This window comes from Trachinotus anak, unplaced genomic scaffold, assembly GCF_046630095.1.
Source record: "Trachinotus anak isolate AG129_WGS33_773 ecotype Australia unplaced genomic scaffold, CSIRO_AGI_Tana_v1 ptg000004l, whole genome shotgun sequence".
Taxonomy (NCBI): Eukaryota; Metazoa; Chordata; class Actinopteri; order Carangiformes; family Carangidae; genus Trachinotus; species Trachinotus anak.
The window spans coordinates 13,845,057-13,867,100 of NW_027273855.1; the positions used below are offsets into that span (position 1 = coordinate 13,845,057).

Genomic DNA, 22,044 nt, shown 5'->3' on the forward strand with positions numbered 1-22,044 from the left:
ATTTCTTTGACAGCTTTGTGCAACTGTTTGAAGGAATTTTCTTACCTATCTGTGAACCTGTATGAACCCACAATGCAGTATGCATCTTGCTGCATTAGTTTCCATTCCATAAGGGGGAGTCTTTGCTTTGCTAGGCAAGACTATTAATAGAGGCTCTCAGTTTTCACGCCGTAACTTCTCCAGGGGGCAGCGTCCAAAGCATGCACCTCTCTTCTCATCAAGACTCTGTTTGCACTCACTGTTCCATTTCAGCGTCCCTCTATCACAATTTTTGATTATTTCCTGGAGCAAACTCACCTGTCTGTGTTGTAAAGTGTCCATTTTTGGTTTGTTTACAGAAAGAAAACTAACACAGAAATTAATGTTTTGGATGATTTATTTCTTTTGCCAATGGTGAAATCACTGGTGTCCAACCAAACCAACATCAACCGTATTGGCACAGATCCAGAAGTGAAGGAGAATTAAGGTCAGAAGTTGAGCTATAAGGTTCACTCAAACTACCGGCATCTCCAAAACCTTTCAGAAATAATGTGAAGTATGACAGCAAAACACAGGCTGATCAGAGGACAATGTAAACAAGAAAAAAAACACTCCTCTGGAAGTCCTGTCATGTTTGCATTTAGGCACAAAATATGAAACAAGTGCAATAAATTATGCCCATGCAATTATGAATAAAATCAGTAAATTAGCCTTGGTGAGCTTTCAAGCTAAATCCACCATACTCCAGGTATGCTGAAGATACATTCTCTGTACGGGTCAAACCAACTGCCCCCAACTAAAAGGTATGACACATTCATGTAAATGAAAAACACATAAAACCTGTAGCAGTTGTGACTTATCGTGAACAAATATCACATGCACCATATGACTACAGTATAGTTTAAATTTAACAAATACTTAAACACAGCTAAATCCTTGGATAATTATTTTATAGATGAAATGTACTTCTATGTCCCAGATAATAAAAAAAACAAACAAAAAAAATCTTGTTTCCTCTAAAAAAAAATCTGCTGAAACCAACTGCAAACAGGAACAGTTGTGAACAGGAGGAAACTTCAAACCTCAGTAATAAAAGACTAAAAGACTGCAAGTCCTTATGGATCAGAGGACACTGCTTTCAAAACAGGTAGAAAATGCCTCAACTTGCATTGTTAGCACCAGGACCCTTTAAAGAATGTGAACTGAATACTCAGTTGAACTTTTCTGGGCCTGGATGCACAGAAACTCAGTCTTTCCCACCTTCCACACTGAACTGCAGCACAATAAAGACAGCTGCCTGTTCCCTGTATTCACTGAGTCACTTCAGACATTTTTAGTCACCCGTCACTATCCTGCCTCCCTCTTTGAGGCTTTCAGCAAGACACTCAGTCCAATCACATGGTTGTCCTGTAAGTCTATGGAATGGATAACCTCAAAAACGCTACAAAGAAAGGAGTGCGTCAATCTGTTCACTCTGAGATAAGTCAGTGTTTTTATTAGTTTCAATAAATCTGAAGATTAAGAAGATGTTTCATTATCAGAGATATTGTTTCTCCTTGTTAAGTTTCAACCACACTGGACAATATATCAAACCTGAGCCAACATGCCTTTAGGCCTTGAGCCAGGCTAGTAGATACAGATTGTCACAGGGGAACAAGCTTGGTAAAGTGAGGTGAGGTGGAGCCACCTGCGAGAGTAAAAACCACATGATAACCACGTAAACTAAAGTGACAGCATCTAAACTTTGGAGTTGGTCTCCGCCTGCCCCTGTACGGAGGGTATCATGGGAATTGGACGTCTCTTTCTCCTCACAGCCGGATCTGGCTGGCTCATTTCCTGTGCGGACACAGATGGCCCAGAAGAAGGGACAGGGATGGGTCGTCTCTTTTTGACAGGGGTGATGCTGCTGGAGCGTTCCTTGAGGATGCCCTGAGCCATGCCCTCCATCTGTGCCATGGGGATGTGCATGGCATCAGCCATCTCCTTCTTAGTCGCAGACACAAAGTCTGCATCTTTGGCCAGGGAGGCAAGACCTCCTTCCACTAGAGCCTGAAAGACAGAAACAAAACGCAGTGTTGGTGCTTACATACAGTAATGTTTTCAAAGTACTATTACTGGTGAAGCAACAACCATAAACCCACAACTCCTGCTGTATTATGTTATGTCCTTATATGTTGTTATGCAGCCTTTTAGCTGATGTAATCAATAGTGTTAACGATGATTTGATATTTTATTGAACTCAGCTTAACAACAAATGCCCTCGAGCACAGTTAGCATCTTTCTCAAAGACACTTTCAGGAAAAAACCTCCCTGAAATATGATTCAGATACAATATAATTATTAATTATTAAATTATTATTAAAGACTATTTTTCCTTACACTGCTGATGCCATCTAAAAGACTGAAATTGAAATTTATTTCAGTTTGTAAATTACACAATTACTGATAAAAGAATAAAATCAGACAACAGAAATGGCTCCCAACAGTGAAAAAAATAATGCAACACAGAAATCTGTACAGACTGAAAAGTTATAGAGGCTACAGCTTGTGGGGCTTACTCTAAAAACATGTCCCGGAGCTCCCTAAAACACAAGACAATCCTGACAGAAAAACCTCAACGATTCTTCTTACAGTGATTTGTGGAGTTTTCCTAAACTTTACACTAGCTGTCTTACACTGATGTAAAACTGAAACAGTAAGAGTGTGATGTTTCTGCTCTTGCACTGAGTTCCAAACAAATTCAACTGAAACCTTAACTGTCTTTACTTCTTAAGGAGAAATAAATGTAGTGAAATCCAGCATGAGCCTCAGTTTGTGTCATGGCCAGAGCTGAAAAGGGGATTATGTTTATCACCTATCCATGAGAGATGTGGATCAGGACATATCCTGCTGTCAGAGACCCTTCCTCACCTACCTCCTGGACGAGCTGGTCAGCTGCAGTGTGGGAGCTCTGACTCTGACTGTCACCATAGTTAGGGTCATAAGGGAACTGCAAAGAAGAGATGTGCATTCATACATAGTCTACATAAGCTGTTCATCATCATGTACACTGGGCGAGTCAACCTTCAATAAGACGTTACCTGTGTTTTGTCAGTTTTCACGATAAAGCTCCAGGAGCGCCCGTTGTCTGAACAAGGGTGAAAAAGGAAAAAACAAACGTGTATTTTACTGAGGACGATGAAAAGTTATCTAGAGAAACCTGGAGCCGAAAAGATTTGTTGATTGACAGAAAATTAATTAACTGAATAACCAGGTTCTCAGTTTTTAAGATATACCTTTCTCCTTTATCTTAAGACTGTACAGGGATTATCTTTGGCTTCTGGACTGGTGGTTGTGCAAAAAAGTTATCTGAAGATGTTACGTAAAATGCTCATCTGCTGCAGCCTTAAACCCATCTCTTTTTTCTACTGGCATCTTACTCAATTGACAGATTTTATCCAAACACTTTTTGCTGAACTTGAATTTGACGTTTTGGCCCATGTTCAGTTTAAAGTACAAAGCAAAAGATAATTCTTAACTTCAAAAATATCACAGTCTGTGAATAGGCACTGGGTCTACAATGTTATAAAATATGTTACCTGATAAGTTTAAATAAAGTGATAATATTTTTCATCATCTGTAAATACTTGAAAATTGAGGGGGGCTCACTTTTGCAGGAGTTTTGTCCCTTCTGCTGTAGCAGCCCTAAATAAAATACAAAGCTAACTACTGTGTATAGATGTGTGTGTACATGTGAGCGTGTGTACATGTGTATTTAAATATATGTCACGATACTGGGAGGGGTATGAATGTGTATGTGTACATTTGAACACATGTTCACTGTTAATTTGTGTGTCTTTGTGTTTTTCTTGTAAGACAGGAACATGTGCACACTGTAACAACAAATTTTCCTCCTGGGATATAAAGACAGTCCTTTTAAAATGTTCCCAATTTTGTGGACAATTTCCAAGTGTCTTGTGTCCTGTGAGGAAATCCCAGCCCTTCACAGGAACCACGTTTCTGTACCAGACCTCTCTGGACGTACCTGGCTCTGCATCCTCACTAGGATTGTAAAACTCTTCGGGACTGCCTTCTCTTTCAAATGAAAATCTGAAAGACAACAAAAATGACCCCCCATCAGACATATTCATCCTGACCATGTGTTATCATGGTAGATGGGAGTGTGTTTGGAACCCACTCTGCGAAGGCGTTGTTGTTGGTGTTGCTCTTCGGTGTGGTTGTGGGGAAAAATACGGTAGTGGGTATCGAGGTGGCGGAGTTTGGCGGGGACTCGGGCTGGGTCTCAGAGAACTTGAGGGGCCGCTGGTTGGTCATCTGTGGGGATGGAGAGTTGGTGGGCTCAGAGGAGAACGGGTCCACCCGGTCACCAAACAGGCCATGGGTACGCTGGATATGACAAGCAAGACAAGCACACATGCAGGTGAAATCTCATATTAGTGCACATGGTTAATCAAACAGAGAGCTCACTCCCATCCATATCATCATAAGGCAGAATCAGGACAATAAAGCATGTGTCTACATTTACGTGTCTTTTCAGGAAATGTAAAAAACTGCCATAATTTCAGCTTGACACTGAGCATATTTGATGATTTAAAAAGAATCAAAGGTCATAAGACTTTCTACCCCTATAGATGATCTTGTTATCGATCAAAAATGAAAACTGATCATAAGAAAAAACTATATGCACAAGTCTTCCTCATGACAACGATGATGCAGATTGTGTGAATGAATCCACTGCACTTTATTGCAGAAAATGCTTTTCACCTGGTAAATTCTTTCTTCTCCAGCCTCCTCCATCGCTCTGTCCATCTCATCCTCATTTTGCAGGTCTCCTGAAATGGCCCTGTGCATCTCTGGAGCGGCCTCTTCGTCTATACTCCTCAGACCCGCCTAGAAAAACATAAAAGATGTGGAGAAGTGAAGACCAGAGGCACATAGCACCGTACAACCAAGGATAGGAAGAAGAGAAAAGATGAAGTTGAGTACTGGTATAAGAAATGGAAAAGGTGAGATATAAGCCAGGGTATACTGCATTGGTAACAGTGAAGTGCAAAAAAACTTGCTGATACAATATTTTATTGATTTATTTACATCTAAGAGCCAAAAGAGAAAACAATATGTATTAACATTTGCATAGTATGCTACTCTGAAAAATGCTTATCATCTCTCTTGAGTATTTCTAAGTGATTTTGAGTCATTATGTGGTAATTTCCTGACATTTTAAACATTACACTAATAATATGACTTTGACCCCATACTAACTGCTTACCTGGATCTCCGGGCCTGAGGCGCTTTTCTTTGAGGGCCGGTATCCGTAGTACTCCTCCTGACACTTCAAGAATTTGCGAAAATGGTCCTGGAGCAGGAAGGTGGCGTAGAATTTCCCCACGGTCACCTCATCATCTACAACCAGACAAGTCAGAGGGGAATCAGAGTGAGAAATACAGGATTATTTTGTAAAGGTGCAATGTTACTAATTCAATTTATTTAGACCCACCTCCTATTGGTGGGATGACCTGGTCTAGCAGTTTCATACTGGTGCGTTTCCAGATTTGCTTTATAATGGCTCTCAGCTCCTCATTGGCCTGCTCAAAATTACCTATTCAGAACAATAAATGAAAATTGCATGGAATTACAGTGTGGACATCAAGTTGGAGGAAATATATATATTGTATATGAACTGTATAAGACAGGCACTGATGCATTGTACCTTCTGTTTTGATCTTGAGAGCAGTTCTGACCAGAGCGAACAGGGTGGCATTGAAGGTGACGGTGCCGTCGCTGTTGAGAGGCATGTTCATACCAACCAAACGCTGAAGAGAGGAAACCGAGAGAACAGCAGAACACTTAAGTTTAAAAACTTTTCACCTTATTAGCTTTTTATCCACTTACTTAATTCAATGTATTTATCATTGTCATCATCATCATCATCATTATTATGTATTAATATTATTTTAGGAGAGGAGAGGAAGGCTCTGGGATGGGGAAGAGGTGAACCTGGGAGGACTTTGATTGGCGGGAGGTACTATGTATAATTTATAGTTTATAATTTAATGTGTATAATTAAAAATAACATTATAATACACCTGTTAACTAATAGTAATGTTTTTATATGGGATATTCAATATATTATCGTCTCTCTTTTTGTGTATTGTGTCTCTGTGTGTTCCTTTACCACAATGTCCATCTGCAGTGATTTCATTATATTATTAATGTTATTCAGCAGTCATGAACCAACTATCTGATGACTTACATAGAGTATATGCAGAGCATCATTTGGTTTTTCACTCTGTTTATGATTGTATGTACCTTACATGCAGCACGATGGGGGCAGAACTTGCCAAAGCCCAATGGAGGCTGGATGCGTCGCAGCAGTGTCACCACATCCAGATGTTTAATTCTCCCCCTGTTTGATCCGAGAGACATGTTATATTTATCTGACCCAGTCACAGGGGTTAACTGAACATATAAAAATAAGTATGGGATTCTGGATCTTAATAGGAGTTCGGGCTTACGTGGCTTCAGGGTCATATTCAGCCCAAATCTTCTTAAACTCATCCAGATGATGAGGACCAAGGAGAGACCAATCACGGGTCAGGTAGTCAAAGTTGTCCATGATGACAGCTACAAACAGGTTAAGGATCTGAAGTAGGAAGGAATAAAACTCCTTTATTTATACTGTTTCAACATTTCTGGGAAAAGAGAATGAATATTTTTTTAATCATATACATGACAATAAAATATGACAACAGCTTAAAGGTAACTGTTGACTTTATGGCTGCCTCTCACCAGGAAGGCACAGAGACAGTAGAAGCTGAGGAAGTAGAAGACAGCAAAGTTGGACCCACAGGTGTACTCCTCTCCTGGCAGGAAGTCTGACTTGGGGTCACACTTCTTCCCGTACATCGAAGCCATCATGACCTCCTGCCAAGCCTCTCCCGTAGCACATCTGGATACATAAACGCACACCAACTACAGTGAGATCTTGGCTCTGTTTTTCATCCTGCAAGCAATGAGCTTTGAACCCACAGACTCACCGGAATAACATCAGAACAGCCTGAGGGAATGTCTGGAAGTTGTTGTTGCGGTTGATTTGAGTGCCGTCCACTAAGGCTACCTTTCCAAAGATCTGAAGGGTTGTTAGAGTCCCAGTCAAAATAAGTGCACCAATGACAAATACAGAAACTTGTCCTGGTGGCATTTAGTCAGAAATATATTATCAATCTACAGAGGTAAATTTTTTTTCATCCAGACAGTAAATATTGAAGATTGTACCTGCATCCCGATGACAGCGTAGATAAAGAAGAGCATCACAATGAGCAGAGCCACATGAGGGAGAGCCTGTAGACACAAAGCAGTCAGGTCATTAAAAGTGTGTTAAAAGAGGAGAATGAAAATTAAAAGTGAAGATGATAATGACCAATATGACAGACCTGGAACGACTTGATGAAGGTCCACAGCAGGTTACGGATGCCCTCTGAGCGGTTCAGCAGTTTGACCAGACGCATGACACGGAAGAGTCGGAAGAAGGTGATGGAAACAGAGGCATTTTCAGAGGCCTGTGGGCAAAAATTAAAACAGATTTTGAGGAAACAGAAAACTAAGAAAAAGAGAAAAACATTGCTGGTTTTAAATATTGGCAGTGTTTAGACTTACAGCAATTGCTTGCATAGGATTCGTCTCCTGCACAAAACAGATGAAGAGATTACATACTGTAGTTATATTTGATGGAAGTTATAATATTATTACTAAGAGGCACATAGCAGATATAGCAATTATCAACTGTTAAATATTATTAAGGTATGATGTACAATCTCAAAATAGGGTTAATATTAGAGACAATGTTTCCACCTGTAATGAATTACAAAGCCTCTGGGTTTTAGCTGCTGAAAACTGCAGCTGCAGCTTGTAACTCATGCGTAATAAACAAATACACACACATTGCTGTCAAATTATTAACAGCTTTCAGTCAGTTCAGCCACCATTAATACTTGCTGTGATTATATACACAGTCTTGAGATGTATCCCTGTTTGTGTAAACAGTATGAGCCACACTGTAACACAATATAGCGAAACAACTGGAGGTCTTATCTTACATTTGCTGTGTAAGATGAGACAGTTTCACCAGTAGTTTGAGCGGCACACGGTTCAGTACAGTAACACTACAGTTTAGTAGAGAACACAGTGGAGTGCAAACACAGCAAAGCTCATGCAGCGGTGCAGTGCAGTGCAGATCAGATATTTACAGCACAGCCATGAAGACAGTACAGTCCTCCACTGGAGGCCAGGGCGGTCTGTGGGGGATAGACAGATGAAGAGTGAGGTGCGTGGAGGGTGGAGGGATTGATGGTGATAAGAAAACAAGAGGAAGGAAGAATAGAAGACATTAAATATATTTTGGATGGAGAAAACTGAATTTGCTACAAGCTTGTGTTTGAAAAAGATGAGGATGATGCAGTGCAAAAATGACAAGAGAAAACTGTGACTAGACAGAGAAAACACTGTTTGTGTTGCATTATCACATAAAATAACACTATAACCCTTAATTGATACTGTGCTCTTTTTAAGTGCTCAAACAACACATATAAAGCATCAGATCACCGAACACATTACAATGAATTATTGTGTGAATAATGGAAATTTTTGGTGGTTTTGTGATGGAAATGGAAGTGCATCTGAGGCTGCATAAGACACAGAAGAAAGTGAGAGGGGGGTTGGAGGTGGGGGTGGGGGTGCGGTATAAATGGCCAACAACAGTACTGACCATGTCCTGTGAACCAGTTCTGCTAGCACCAATCAGCTGTTGGGCCACAATTATATGCTTCTGGGTCAGAGCATTGAATAAATACATTCAGTCATTTCAGCTCAAATCTGTTGTCTGGGAATGTGTCATAACGACAACACAAGGGACTTTCATATACACAGCACCTGCAAAGAGAATCTGATATCTGTGGAATTCATTAGAATAGACCAAAAAATATATGCTTTGTTATTCGTACTCACATCGACTTCACTCAAGATGACATCAACAACGCTGCCGACGACGATAATGAAATCAAAGACGTTCCAGGGGTCTCCAAAGTAGCCCTGTACAGACAGGGACAGCACTGATGAGACAGTGGCACACTAGACTGAGTGAATAACCGTTTGAACAAGAAACATTAAAGTGTTTACCTTTGCTTTGAAGGCCATGAGCTTGAGAATCATCTCCACAGTGAAGAGCACAGTGAAGATCAAGTTCAGAGTGTCTGACAGCTTGGTCACGTGGTCTGACTGGTTACAGTGCTGTTCAAAAGCAAAAGCAAAAATGTATTTTATTAATTTAAGATGTTACAGCTATTAGCTTGACATAGTATTATTACAGACTGTAGTTTTAGTGACGGTTATTAGATGTCATCGGCTAACATTAGGTGATACACTGAAAAAAGTTTTTAAAATCTTAGGTATGTCTCTATAATATTAAATATTCACAACAAAACAAGGAAAATTATGTTTTTTCAGTGTTTAACACTCAAATCCTGAGCTAATCTACTTTATCAGAACTGTGCAACTGTGGTTTTGATCATTTGACATTCACTGCACAAAGTGCCATCATTCTGCTATAAATGTTACTAAATTCTGATTGGTACACAGAAATTTGTGACATGACATTTTTTCAACTGAGTCCCGCCCACTTTAAACCAGTGAGCAAAGCACAGACAAAAAACAAAGAAATACAGAATCCTCTCATGTAAAATAACCACAACAGTTCTAACTTGTGTTCATGTGGGATCCCATCACTCAAAGTAAGAAGCTTCAAGGCCTTTAATAGATAAGTCCTGTTTATTACAAGTTGGGTCTTATTTGGGTCATAGCTTTGGCCATTGTGAGACTTTTAAGTCACAATTAACTTGGTGTGTACAATGTACAATGTAGAACATAACCCATAGGAATGATGGACAAGCTGACACAACAGTAATATCAGAGTTGTGATAAACTGGGATTAGCCTTTAAAAATAATTTAACAAATTAAAAATTAATCTCATCTACTCACTGTGTGTATTGTGCTGTCCTGTCTGACAAAAAAAAAAAAAAATCCACAAAACTTGCAAATCATTGTTTGCATACCCATTAAAGTTTTGCGAATTAACTGACAAAGGAACGAGTAGAGCACTCTGCATTAATCTGCTCCTAATTCCTTTCAAAATTAATTAGTCTGGGATTTGCTTGAAAGTTTTAGTGTCCCACATTTTAAATACTGTGTCAGAGTTTCACAACTTCATTAATTAAATGCTGTAACAAAATCTGAACCCCTGTGATCCTGGATAAAGAAATGCTTACACCCACATCTAAAGACACTGAACGCACAGTGACACCAAATATTGTTTGTCAGTCCTCAATACAAAACAGTGCGTTAGGTTGCAACATGACCTTGATTTACATACCTGCATCCCCAGACACAAGGTGTTGAGCATAATTAGGAAGAACATGAGGTACTCAAAGTAGGAGGAGGTGACAATGTACCAGACTCTGTACTGGTAGGGGTTTTTGGGGATGTAGCATCTCAGGGGACGAGCCTTCAAGGCGTACTGCACACATTGACGCTAAAGGGGGAGTTAAAAGAAACATAATTAGTCAGTCTACACTTGAGGAAGTTGTTTTAGATTTTACTGGGTGAGACTGGACTCTCTCCCTCTCTCTCTCTTTCTCACTGTCCATCGCTTCTTCTCTGAGGGTCTCAGTGTACCTGGTTCTTGTCCAGCTCACAGTTCTGATACTCCTGCTCGCCCTGCTCCTGGAAAGTGACGATGACAAAACCCACAAAGATGTTCATCATGAAGAAAGCAATGAGGATGATGTAGATGATGAAAAAGATGGACACGTCCACACGGTTGTTGAAGACAGGACCCATGTCTTCTTCATCTGAATCAATGGCTCTGTATAAGAGTCTGGGAACACATGGGATGGTGTTGAGAGAGGAGGGGCCAGACAAGGATCAAAGGTCAGAGATACAATAAAGGTAATTTGTGTAGATGAAATTTATGGTTCAGTGGATTTTCAAAGAATATATTGTCTCTTTTATAATCTCTGGCTCCAGTCAATGGAAATACATCCAACTCAATGTCCATGTAATCCGATATTCTGTCATCTAACTCAATCAAAACAGTCCTGTCAGAGACACAATTTGTTAAATCAAAATGAATGCTGCGCTTACTTTGGCCAGCCCTCAAATGTGGAAACAGTGAAGAGAGCCAGCATGCCATAGAGCACGTTGTCAAAGTTGAAGTCACTGTTGAGCCATTCTCTCTTAGCCACCACTGTGTCTTGTAGGGTGTTCTCCATGTGCTTCAAGAAGGATCCCCTGAGAGCAGACACCATGAATGGTCACTCTAAAATAGCGTTAGCGTTTTGATAAATTATTAATATCTGAAAGTTGTTTTCCTTACTGGCAGTCCTCCGCAGTCATTTTGGACTGGTCTGTGCAGCTGTAGAATTTACCCTGCAAGGGAAAAGAATTAGTGACACATTTAATACACAAGCAGCAAGGCTTCTATATTTCATTAGTCTGGAAATACAACTTTTACAGTACATGTGGTGTGAAAACCTACCTTAAAGAGTTGCACTCCAATACAAGCAAACATGAAATTCAGCAGCATGGTGACCAGAACAATGTTGCCGATGGTTTTGATGGCCACAAACACACACTGGACCACATGCTGTAAATAAAGACAAGCAATGACCACTTAATACTGAGTCCAGTAAGGTGTAGGTTTGTGGAAACATAAAGTGGTGGATTTATAAGCAAATACAATTACCCAGTACACTTTTCAGGTATTTGTACTTTACCTGAGTTGTCTGCTACTTTATACTTTTACTAGACTACATTTCAGACAAATTGCACTTTTACTACACTTTACTACACTCAGTAGAAGTTTTTAGATTAAAAAACATTTGATAAGCCTATAAAATATAATGCATCATTCGAGATTAAACCAGGATCCACTGGACAAAACTACCCAACTACATCTAAAGTAGGTAAACTAAAACAAATTTCAACTGTAAAATGCAACTAACCATTAATGCATCACTATTAACAATCCAATAATGTTATAAAATAATATATCAATTGCATGGGCCATTTCTCTGCAGAACAAGGGCTTAAACTTTTTGTACTTTAAGCTCATTTTACTGATAATTATTTTGTACTTAGGTGAGACTTTGAGTGCTGGACTTTTACTTGAAATGTATTTTCTCATCGTTGTATTGGTAGTGATACTTAAGTAAAGGATGTGAATACTTCTTCCACATAGACAAATGTAGACATTTCCCCAGTGCAATTATTTATGAATATGTTCTACCTTTGCAATTATTTATGAATATGTTCTACCTTTAACCCTTTTGCTCTGTTGATGGCCCTAAGAGGCCTCAGCACCCTCAACACCCTGAGAATCTTCACCACAGAGATGGCACTGGATCTGCAGATAACACGGGGCAAAAAGCAGACTTGATAAACACGTATGGGAATAGAAAAAAGTGTAATGTAGGGAGTGAAAATAACAATGGAATTGTTCTATATTTAATGTAGGAATCCCAACTTACTCCATTCCCATAGACAGCAGAGAGACTCCAACCACAATCAGATCCAGGATGTTGAAAGAGTTACGGCAGAAGGAGCCTTCATGCATAAATGCTCCATACACTGTCATCTGCCAGTCAGATATATCACAGTTATACACAGATTACTGAAGCAAAAGGATTGATGCTTAAACTTTTTTAAACAGAAGAAACAACACAGAAGACACATGTAAGACTGCCAATATTTTAGTGGCCTGTGATATTCTTAATGCGATTTCAGATATCTATTTCTCTGCTAAGAGCAATATTGAATTGGGAAGGAGGCAGAAATTTTTTTGTCATTTTTGGCACAAAATCATCAAGTTTAATATTGAAAAAAATTCCATTATCTGTTTTCTGGTATCTTGACTACCCAAATTAGACAAACACAGTACACAACTTTCTGTTGAATTTACCTTTAGTACAATCTCAATGGTGAACACAGTCGTGAAGACAATGTCAGCATAGGCCAAGATCTGGAGGAAAGACACAGACAGCAAAGTCGTTTTAAAATCTGGCCTAATTCTAACAGTTACTGTCCATCGTGCAGTGCTAGTCCTGAATGTCACCTGGTTTCTATAGGACTTGGGATCGATGGGGTCCTCAGCTGCCAGGGAGATGGAGGAGAGCAGGATGAACAGGAGGATTAAGTTGGTGAAGGACGAAGCATTGATGATCTTGTAGCACAGCTTTCGGAACCTGGATAGTAGTGAATAACCAAATATAAACACAGACAGATATTATGATATCATCTGTCATAATATGAAATATATTTTCAGGTTGGTATCATGCACGAGGACAATCAGATTCTGACTTGTTCTGGGGGCCAAAGATGAAAAAAGAGCTGGCTTCAGGCAATGGAACTGCTTCTTCCTTCAGCTGCAGGTCGGCCATTGGTCTGGGCCGAGGGCTGATGGGGATTTCAGGCTCTTCCTCTTCGTCATCACCTAGCGTGAGGAAGGAAGGAAGCAGACTCAAAATTCTATAGTGCAATGACATATGTGCTTATTAATGGTATTAATGTTACAGTGTTGCAGAGAAGAGAGAGAGAAAAACAAATATCCAGAAAATGAAATTAAAACTCATAAATTTGGGAAAAAAAGGAAATCTATACTTGTTATACTGCCTAGACTGAATCATATAGTGGGCTTTATATGGTAGTCACCAGAGTAGTGTGAAAATAGCCTGAGTTTAGACTGCTATAAACTCAGCTCAGGGAATTGGCTGAGTCTAATAATAATGAGGGGTTACTATACTTACACTGTAACATAGTCAAGACAGCAGCACTGGCAGACAGCCAGTGTAATGAATACGAATTCCTGCAATCTGTGAGCTCCTTCTGCTACAACTGCATTGCTGAGAAAAATGGTTCAAGATGCAAGAAAAGTTTGTATTACCTGGGAAATCGGCAGGTGGGAATGGATCTTTCACTTCATTGACATTGGACTCAAACTCATCAATTTTTAGCTGGAAAACACACACACACACACACACATACACACACACACATATATATATATGTATGTATATATTCTTTCTGTATGTACATATAATTAATATATCTATGTTAAGAGTAAACATGTGATATGATACCAGAAACAACACTAACCTTGGCTGTGGTGGGAATCCCCTCCATCTTGGCTCTCTGCTCTGCCAGTTTCTTAGCTATTCTCTCCCTCTCCTCATCAGTCTTGTCAGGCATTTTGGACCTGGAGGGCGACATGGGACAGGAATGGAATAACTTTGAGCTATGAGTAGACAAAGCAGATCATCTCACCCAGGTTTAACTCATTTTATTTACCTAAGCAACTTCCTTCTCAACTTCTCTTCTGCCTTTTCTTTCTGTGCTGAAGTCAGACTCTCTGCCTCTGCCAGGTTGTCGACGGCGATGGCCAAGAAGACATTGAGGAGGATATCTAGTTGCATTGAGCTCAGGAAAATAAAATCTTGGGATTTTTGTGAACATTATTGTTCTGTATACAATTTTGACAATCCCACATGACATTGCGAGTACATGTGAAGGATACAGTTTCCACAAACATAGAGGATGATAAAGTAGATGGCAACCAGGATGCCAGGGAATTCAGGCCCTCCATGAGCCATAATGCCATTATACATGATAGAGGTCCAGTCCTCTCCTGTTAGGATCTGAGAAACAGTCAATAGTTAGAGTAGACAATGATTTTCCACTTAAAACTATGTACCATAAAAATCAGGCAAGCACGGTATAACAAAATCAGAGTTTAAAAATGCCCATGTATGAATCAGTGTCTAATCTCACCTGAAATACACTGATGAGGGCCTGAGGGAAGTTGTCAAAGTTACTGCGCCTGGTTCTGTGGTCGGGAAAGTTAAATTTCCCCCCAAAAACCTGCATGCCGAGGAGCGAGAAGATGACAATGAAGAGGAAGAGAAGGAGGAGCAGGGAGGCGATGGAACGGACAGAGTTGAGGAGGGAGGCCACGAGATTACTTAGAGAGGTCCAGTACCTGCAAAGCAGTTGAGAGAGGAGGTGTTAAATGACAGCAAACAACATTACAACTGTTAAGTTTGATACATGATCTTTTGAGGGGACTGGACTTGCTTTGTGACTTTGAGGATCCTGAGGAGCCGAATACACCTGAGCACAGAGAAACCCAGAGGAGCCACGGCTCCTGCAGACAGCATGATCATCTCCAGGATACCGCATAGCACCACGAAGAAGTCAAAACGGTTAAACAGAGACATGAAATATGCTCTAGGGCCCAGAGCATACATCTTCACACACATCTCAATGACAAACAGCACCAACAGTACACGACTGGCAACATCTGTTGAGATAAGAGAGGAGAGAGAAGAATGGATGAAGCTGGGAGGGATAGAATTTATGTGAATAAATACTCACAGTAATATATTTTAATCACTGACCTTGTAGGGACGTGAGCCAGTCAGCCTGGTGGTGGTGCTCTGTTGCTATGGTCAGGGTGTTGAGTAAAACAAGGAACATCACCACCCAGTAAAAGCTCTGGGTTTTCACATACACCAGGCACTTCATCCTGAAGAAACGATTCCAGCGACGGGCAAGACGGCTACACACACACACGCACACGCGCACACACACACACACACACACACACACACAAAACCTTAGCTCACTGTGCCAAGCTGCTGTGGCAATTGCATGTACACATTTACAAAACAGCAGACTCACTAGTAGTAGATGATCCGACTCTTGCCTTCCAGGTCATACAGGCTGTCTGTGTCAGAATCTCCACTGGTCAAAGGCAGCAATCCTGACAAGAGAATAACAGTTGGAATTCAACAGTATTGCTAAATGGGATGAGTGCTGAGATGGTTTGCAGCGCTTACCTTTGCCCTCTCGGTCAGCATCCAGGACTTCAGCGTGAGTGATCCACTCCATGTAGCCATGAAGGTCTTCATCCAGCTGCTGACGCTCTCGCAACTTCTGAAACTCTCCACGCGACCTCGCCTTCTCTCTCTCTTTGGTAAACTCTCTTGAGAGGAGAGACGAAAAAAGGTAAAAGAAGAAGTGCGATTGTTTTTAGCTTGTTTGTGTTGAGAAGCTAGATGCAGACAGTAGAAGTAATCAATATATATATATATATGATAAAAGTTGTCTTACCCACTGAGCACACCCAGAACCAGATTGAGCACAAAGAAGGAGCCCAGCAAAATAAGGGGAACAAAGTAGAGCCAGGGCCATTCATTTCCTATGGCATCATTAATCTGAAAGACAACTCTGCGTCAGCCATAAACAGTGTATTCTGTTAGGCTATGCTTTGGACAATAATCATCAAAATGTTGAAGTGTTGGTGGTTAGCACACAAATTCCCCACCAATGAAGTGAGTAAATGTTCAAGCAGTCACTAACCCAGTAGAGGACTTTGGTCCATCCCTCCATGGTGATACACTGATAGACAGTCAGCATGGCAAAGCCAATGTTATCAAAGTGGGTAATGCCATTGTTGGGACCTTCCCAGCCTGGCCTACACTCAGAGCCATTGATGATGCAACGGCGTCCGTTACCAGCCTGAGCACAGGGAGCAGGCAGCTCATCCTCAGCTGTAGAATAGATATCTATGGGCCAAAGAAAAGAGATAAATATAACACAACAAAATATAAAAGCACAAGTGAAATGGTACCTGATTGTTCCCTTTATACGTACTTGTGCCAGTGTAATAGCAGGTCTTATGCATTTTGCATTTGAAAAGCTCCAGTCCCATGATGGCATAGATGGTGACCAGTAAAAAGACCAGCAGGGCGATATGCAACAGGGGCAGCATGGCCTTGAGGATTGAGTTCATCACCACCTGCAGGCCTCAGGGTTTAGAGTAAAACCAGAACATCACAACACTGTCTAAAAAATCTCAGTAGAGTCTTCAAAATACAGGTATACAGTGACTTCAAATGGTTTAAACAGTATAACATAGCAACAGGGTCTTTCTGCCATATGTGTAGATTAAAGCATAGGCTCTTACTGGGGACTCCAGAGACGAGACGTAGGGGTCGTAACACTCTGAAGGCTCTCAGTGCCTTCATGTCAAACCCCCCACCCTTCTCCAATGGCACACCAGATATCTTATGGACCGTATCCATAACAAAGGTGACAAGACTGTAGGAAAAAAGATGATATAAGCACCTACCACAATAAAAGTGTAGCTTTGATGACTTGAGGAGTATTATTTTTTTCAAACAAAATGAGCATGTCTGTACATGGACAGTATTCAATACTCTATTTCAATACTGTTTTGACAAGATGTTAAATTAGTCAAAGGCAGTTACAGTGATCAAGAAAAGCTGCGTCCTTTGGCAGTGGAGATATCCACCTGCAGCACACAGCTCATTTTACCCCATGAAGACGATGACAAAGTCCAATATGTTCCAACAGTTCCGTAAATAGGCGCCTTCATGGAAAACAAGCCCATACGCCACTATCTTCAGAAAGCACTCTAACGTGAAGATTATTAGGAAGATATACTCCAAACTCTCCTGCAAAAAGACAAACACAAACCAGGAAATTATGTTCACAAAGCCCACAACCTGCAGGTTCAATTCTTTAGTAAAAAATGCAATGATTGTAGGTAATGACAACTTTGGCCTTTAAACACCTGCTGGCGAGAATAGTAATATATAATAATGTCGCTGGTGTTAGATGAGCTCAATAGCTTTAATCTTTTTAATTAAACATTACCCCAGAAGTTTTTAACAGATGGGTGGATAGTGATGAATGAAACAATTTTAGCCTCAATTTATCAAGTCAGAGCTTTGAGACAGAGAGAGTATAACACAAAGCCAACAGTTTGCAGAAGATTAAATGCTTTCAGTGGTAAACAGATAAATGTCAGGCTGATTGAATAAAAGCATCAAGTTTGCAGATCTGGCCTGTTTCTGTGTCTTTATCATCAATGTCGATTTTTTCGAGGACACACAGCAGACAGACACAGAAATGAACGCTGTTTCCCTCAGGTGCTGTAATATTTCCTCTGCATGTCAGAGTAGTATCATTTGTCCATGAAAAACACTCCACAGCACCTATTTTCTCTAAAAAAGCAACACGAAATTGTCATCTTTATATACATTCTTTTACTTTTTTGCTTCATTGTTGGTGTAAATACAAATGTTGTAGGAGGAAAAGGAATAATATGAGAACAGTAGAGCTCAGAAAGAAATCAGCAGTCACCATCAAAACTGCAGAGTTCAATTTAGGAAAACTATAAATTATATATAAGATGCTGTTTATTTCCCTTTGATCCTTTTACACAAATCAGGTCAATAGTGCTTGGCTGAACCACCCTGCAGCAGCCCCCAAGCCCCTAATCAATAAGAACCTCCAAGGCCAACCTTGCATATATTAACAATAACACATTCATAAACATAAGAACTTTTGTAATTCAAATTACATCAAGTGGAGCAACAAGTAGAGCTGTGCCTCTGCATTGCTAGAAACATCATATTTTCTGATCATGGTATGAGTGTGGTAACAGACAACATTTGCGGACTCTCCTGTATCCACCTGCATCAGTGGGGTGATGCCGTCTGTGCCGACCTACTTCTAACAGAAAAGGGGGGTGGGGGTTTTTGACTAGCTCCTCTTACATTGGCACACTGAGAACTAAGAAGGATTTGGCAAGCAGGCCAAAGCAAAGAAAAGAGATGGGATCAGTTTTAGGTTCAGACACCTGATGACTTGATGAATTTGGCTGGGGTGTAGGTCAGTTGGTTGTGTACCAACAACTTTCATATAAACTTTAACCTAGTGATGTGTGGGGTTTATTGAGGAAAGTGCGTGATGGGTGGCTACAGGTGCTATATGTTGACATTTGCACTGGATGTCAGGCATCTCGGAGACAGTGATCCCCATATCAAGACTCTCACAACAAGCCTCCCCAATACCATAACACCTATGTCAATACAACATCAAATGTCTAGACATTGGCAAGACATGTAATATACTGTGGAGCAAACATTTATCTTTTTCTCACAGTTTTGTTCCATTTGTTTCCACTGGTATTATTCTGTTTCAGACATAGAACACATTATCCACAACCTCACAGCAGTATAAACACACACCTATGACGTTCAAATATAATAACACCTGAACACACAGCAGTGGTTTCCATGGGTCAAACCTTCCATCAGCTAGTTTACACAATGGAGCCATCTAGAGTGTGGAGTCATGAAACCTTTACAGAGGATCCTTAAACTACTTCAGTTTTATTGGCAGAATACATGTTTCTGGAATTAATGTCAAAAAATTAATAAAAAGAAAAAAAAGCCACACATGAGCCATCAACTCAGATATGATGAGCCCAGTTTTAAAGGATTGTGTACGTATGTGTGTCATAACAAACACAGGCATTATGAGACATTACTGCACAGCTTTGTATTCTGTAGCTTTTATCCATTTATGTAAAACTACCCCCATCATATCCTGAGTATATGAAGTTAGGCAGGTTGTGATAAGAGAAGGATAAACTAATCAGAGTTGAGGGAGAAACTAATAGCACACTTGTTTGATGACATATTCTTCTACAGACACAGATGGGACTCCAAATAAAGAACTGAGTTGTGTCTAGAGGCATTTAAAAGGAACTTGGCACTTGGACTAGTGACCAGCTGAAACAGCAACCTGACTAAAGCACTTGAACATATTAAATTATTGAACACAGCTCCGCAGTCATCATCTGGTCATGGGAAAATACTGGATCCTTTAGAAATCAGAGACCACTCAGACTCCTGAGACATTCATCAAAGAAGGGCGAAAGTGTCATATTCATACTCACCAAGCTTGAGTTGGTGTTATTACTATCTTCTTCAGGCATGGGCAGGAACACAGCCAGAGCAACACAGTTTGCAAAGATGGTCAATAGAATGATGATCTCAAAGGTTCTGGGTGGGGAAGCTCAGGATCATAACAATAATACATGAAGTGGACTGGTAAAATCCCAGTTACCACCTAAAGGAAATATTACAAAAGGGATACACTTTACATGGAACAACTCATGGTGATAATATTTGAGTGATAATGAAGGGGTCAGAAACATTTTTAGAAAATAAATATTCCATTTCTTTATCTGTGTGACTTGTTCTGTACTTTCTGTGATGTAATGTAACAAAATATATCAAACAACTCTGCAGCCATACTAACACTGATCAGTGCCTCTAAATGCTCCATGAAACATCATCTCTAAACCGACCCACTGGGTAACCAGCAAAGCAGTCACAGTTAATGTAATCTTGTCTGCTGTGCTGCTACATTCTCATCCATAGGGGGCTCTCTAAGAGAATTCCTCTGCCAGGTCAGCATCATGTCTCTCTGTGATGCCGCGGGACAGCTGCAGAGCCCAAGAATATGACCAAAGCATTTAAACTCAGACTACTCATCAGGAATAAAATGGTTTGGTTATTATATGAGGTATTTATTAATTCATATGTCTGTGAGCAGTAATTTTTGAAAGTACTGTAAGTAGTACTTGAAGAGTTTAAATCCATTGCTGTAATTTTGCTCTTATTACAAAACCTGTGTGTGTTGCAGGATCACATACCAATGTGATTAAACTGCTGGAGCAAAAAAGTAATGACCTGGTTCGGCATGTAGAGGCACAGTTCAACATACATGTTCATAAAAATCATAACTATTTACACCATAATAATGTTTTAAAGGGCACTGTTAAACCCCATATGTAAGTCCATATATCCTATTTAAAATGTGAACATAAGAATGTTGTCACTGGAATAGATATGATCTACTCATTCTATTTTGGATGGAAAACATGTATTATCCAGGAATGGACATCAGGCTGAAAACAGGAAACCCCCTATAGGGGCCATAACATCACTCAGCAGCCTGCCTTGTGTTAGGCCTTACGGAGTCCGGCCAGGATTGCAGAGCGACTATTTCCACATTAAAAGCAGAATGCCAGCCAGTCAGGATATGATTATGACGCAGCTTCATTAATTGTTTCTATATGTCAGATAAAAATAGATACGCTTAAGAAGCTCTCCAGGTGAAAATACGAGGGCTACAAACTTGACTGCCAGATACATAACAAAAGTCTTAACACTGCCTTAACACAGATTTGACAGAGACTTTGCTTTGCCAGGCTCATCGCAGGTGGACTACATGGCTGATAATTCCCTGCCATGTGAACACTTAATTTCTGTATATTCTAGCTGTCAGTGTTCTTAACCACAACACTATATGCTGTAATAACTGTGTAATACCTTAAGGATCAGAAATACTGTCTATTCACAAGTGAAAATCCCTTTAATTACTCAAAAAGTGTCTTTCTTTAGAGAGACAGGCACATTTTTAAGACAGCCTCTATCAAAACAGTTGTCTGTGTGTTGTGTGTGTATACATAGGCATCAGTGTGTGTGTGTGTGTGTTTGTAAGATATAAAGGATACTTCCACTCTACGATGTTGATGCAGGCCTTGCGGAAGGGATTCTTGAGGGTGAAGAGGAAGAGGGATCTCGCGGGTCGAGGGTTACCCCCCGTGGCCTGTAGCTTCTTCAGCTTCTCCCTCTGCTTCCTCTTCAGCTCCTCTTCATTCATGATGACGGGCTTGGCCGCCTCGCCATTGGCCGCCATCTTAGCGCCTTCACCTGAGAAGAGCTCCCAGTCCACGAGAAATGAGTCCTCTCACTGTATAATCCCAAACTGAGGCGCACTATAACTCCCTGTTGTGAAGGCCCCTGGGTTCCTGACCTGCCAATCCTGTGAGCGCTCCTCCACCAACCTCTCTCCCCCTCTTCTCCTCTCCCTCTGAGTCCTTCTCCCTCACACAGAGCCACAGGCCTCTCCTCCTGGCTGGGGGCCTCTGACAGAAAAAGCCCCCCCCCCCTTAGGCAGGGAAAAATAACAGGAGCCCAGAGTAGCTGGAGGAGCAGTTGGCCCTGCTGTAGTTTAAATTTAGACTGTGAACCACTGACAGGCCATGCTTGGGGATGGTTAAAAGGGTGGGGAGG

General features: G+C 40.6%; 1 protein-coding gene across 2 annotated transcripts; it reads right to left on the minus strand.

Moving 5' to 3' along the window:
• Window positions 1–358: 358 nt before the first annotated feature.
• LOC139620519 (dihydropyridine-sensitive L-type skeletal muscle calcium channel subunit alpha-1-like) lies at window positions 359–21,838 on the minus strand. Of its 2 annotated transcripts, XM_071476170.1 has the most exons (45): window positions 21,483–21,838; window positions 19,857–19,962; window positions 17,423–17,562; window positions 17,052–17,185; window positions 16,739–16,891; window positions 16,445–16,650; window positions 16,196–16,299; window positions 15,922–16,067; window positions 15,764–15,845; window positions 15,481–15,641; window positions 15,158–15,383; window positions 14,855–15,062; window positions 14,601–14,721; window positions 14,375–14,489; window positions 14,183–14,282; window positions 13,971–14,040; window positions 13,388–13,520; window positions 13,143–13,272; window positions 12,990–13,049; window positions 12,559–12,665; window positions 12,347–12,434; window positions 11,568–11,675; window positions 11,406–11,458; window positions 11,174–11,320; window positions 10,706–10,907; window positions 10,404–10,562; window positions 9,154–9,264; window positions 8,983–9,066; window positions 8,226–8,273; window positions 7,636–7,662; window positions 7,413–7,538; window positions 7,255–7,320; window positions 7,017–7,108; window positions 6,769–6,928; window positions 6,495–6,622; window positions 6,289–6,385; window positions 5,690–5,792; window positions 5,477–5,578; window positions 5,249–5,382; window positions 4,744–4,869; window positions 4,157–4,365; window positions 4,004–4,068; window positions 3,060–3,106; window positions 2,894–2,968; window positions 359–2,028 (listed from the first exon to the last, which is right to left on the minus strand). In XM_071476170.1, the coding sequence occupies exons 1-45, from the start codon at window positions 21,665–21,667 to the stop codon at window positions 1,717–1,719; spliced, it is 5,556 nt and encodes a 1,851-aa protein (XP_071332271.1). In that variant the 5' UTR covers window positions 21,668–21,838; the 3' UTR covers window positions 359–1,716. The 2 variants fall into 2 exon arrangements, with proteins under 2 accessions (XP_071332271.1, XP_071332270.1); XM_071476169.1 differs by having other exon boundaries at window positions 12,990–13,272; window positions 21,483–21,833.
• Between the last annotated feature and the right edge of the window lie 206 nt (window positions 21,839–22,044).

Coding starts and splice junctions, on each gene's coding strand:
- LOC139620519 (XM_071476169.1), bottom strand. CDS start 21,667: ATGGCGGCCAATGGCGAGGCGGCCAAGCCCGTCATCATGAATGAAGAG. Junction 9,265..10,403: donor CCTTGTGTCTGGGGATGCAG/GTATGTAAATCA, acceptor GCTTTTGAACAG/CACTGTAACCAGTCAGACCA. Junction 3,107..4,003: donor TAGTGAGGATGCAGAGCCAG/GTACGTCCAGAG, acceptor ACCCTTGTTCAG/ACAACGGGCGCTCCTGGAGC.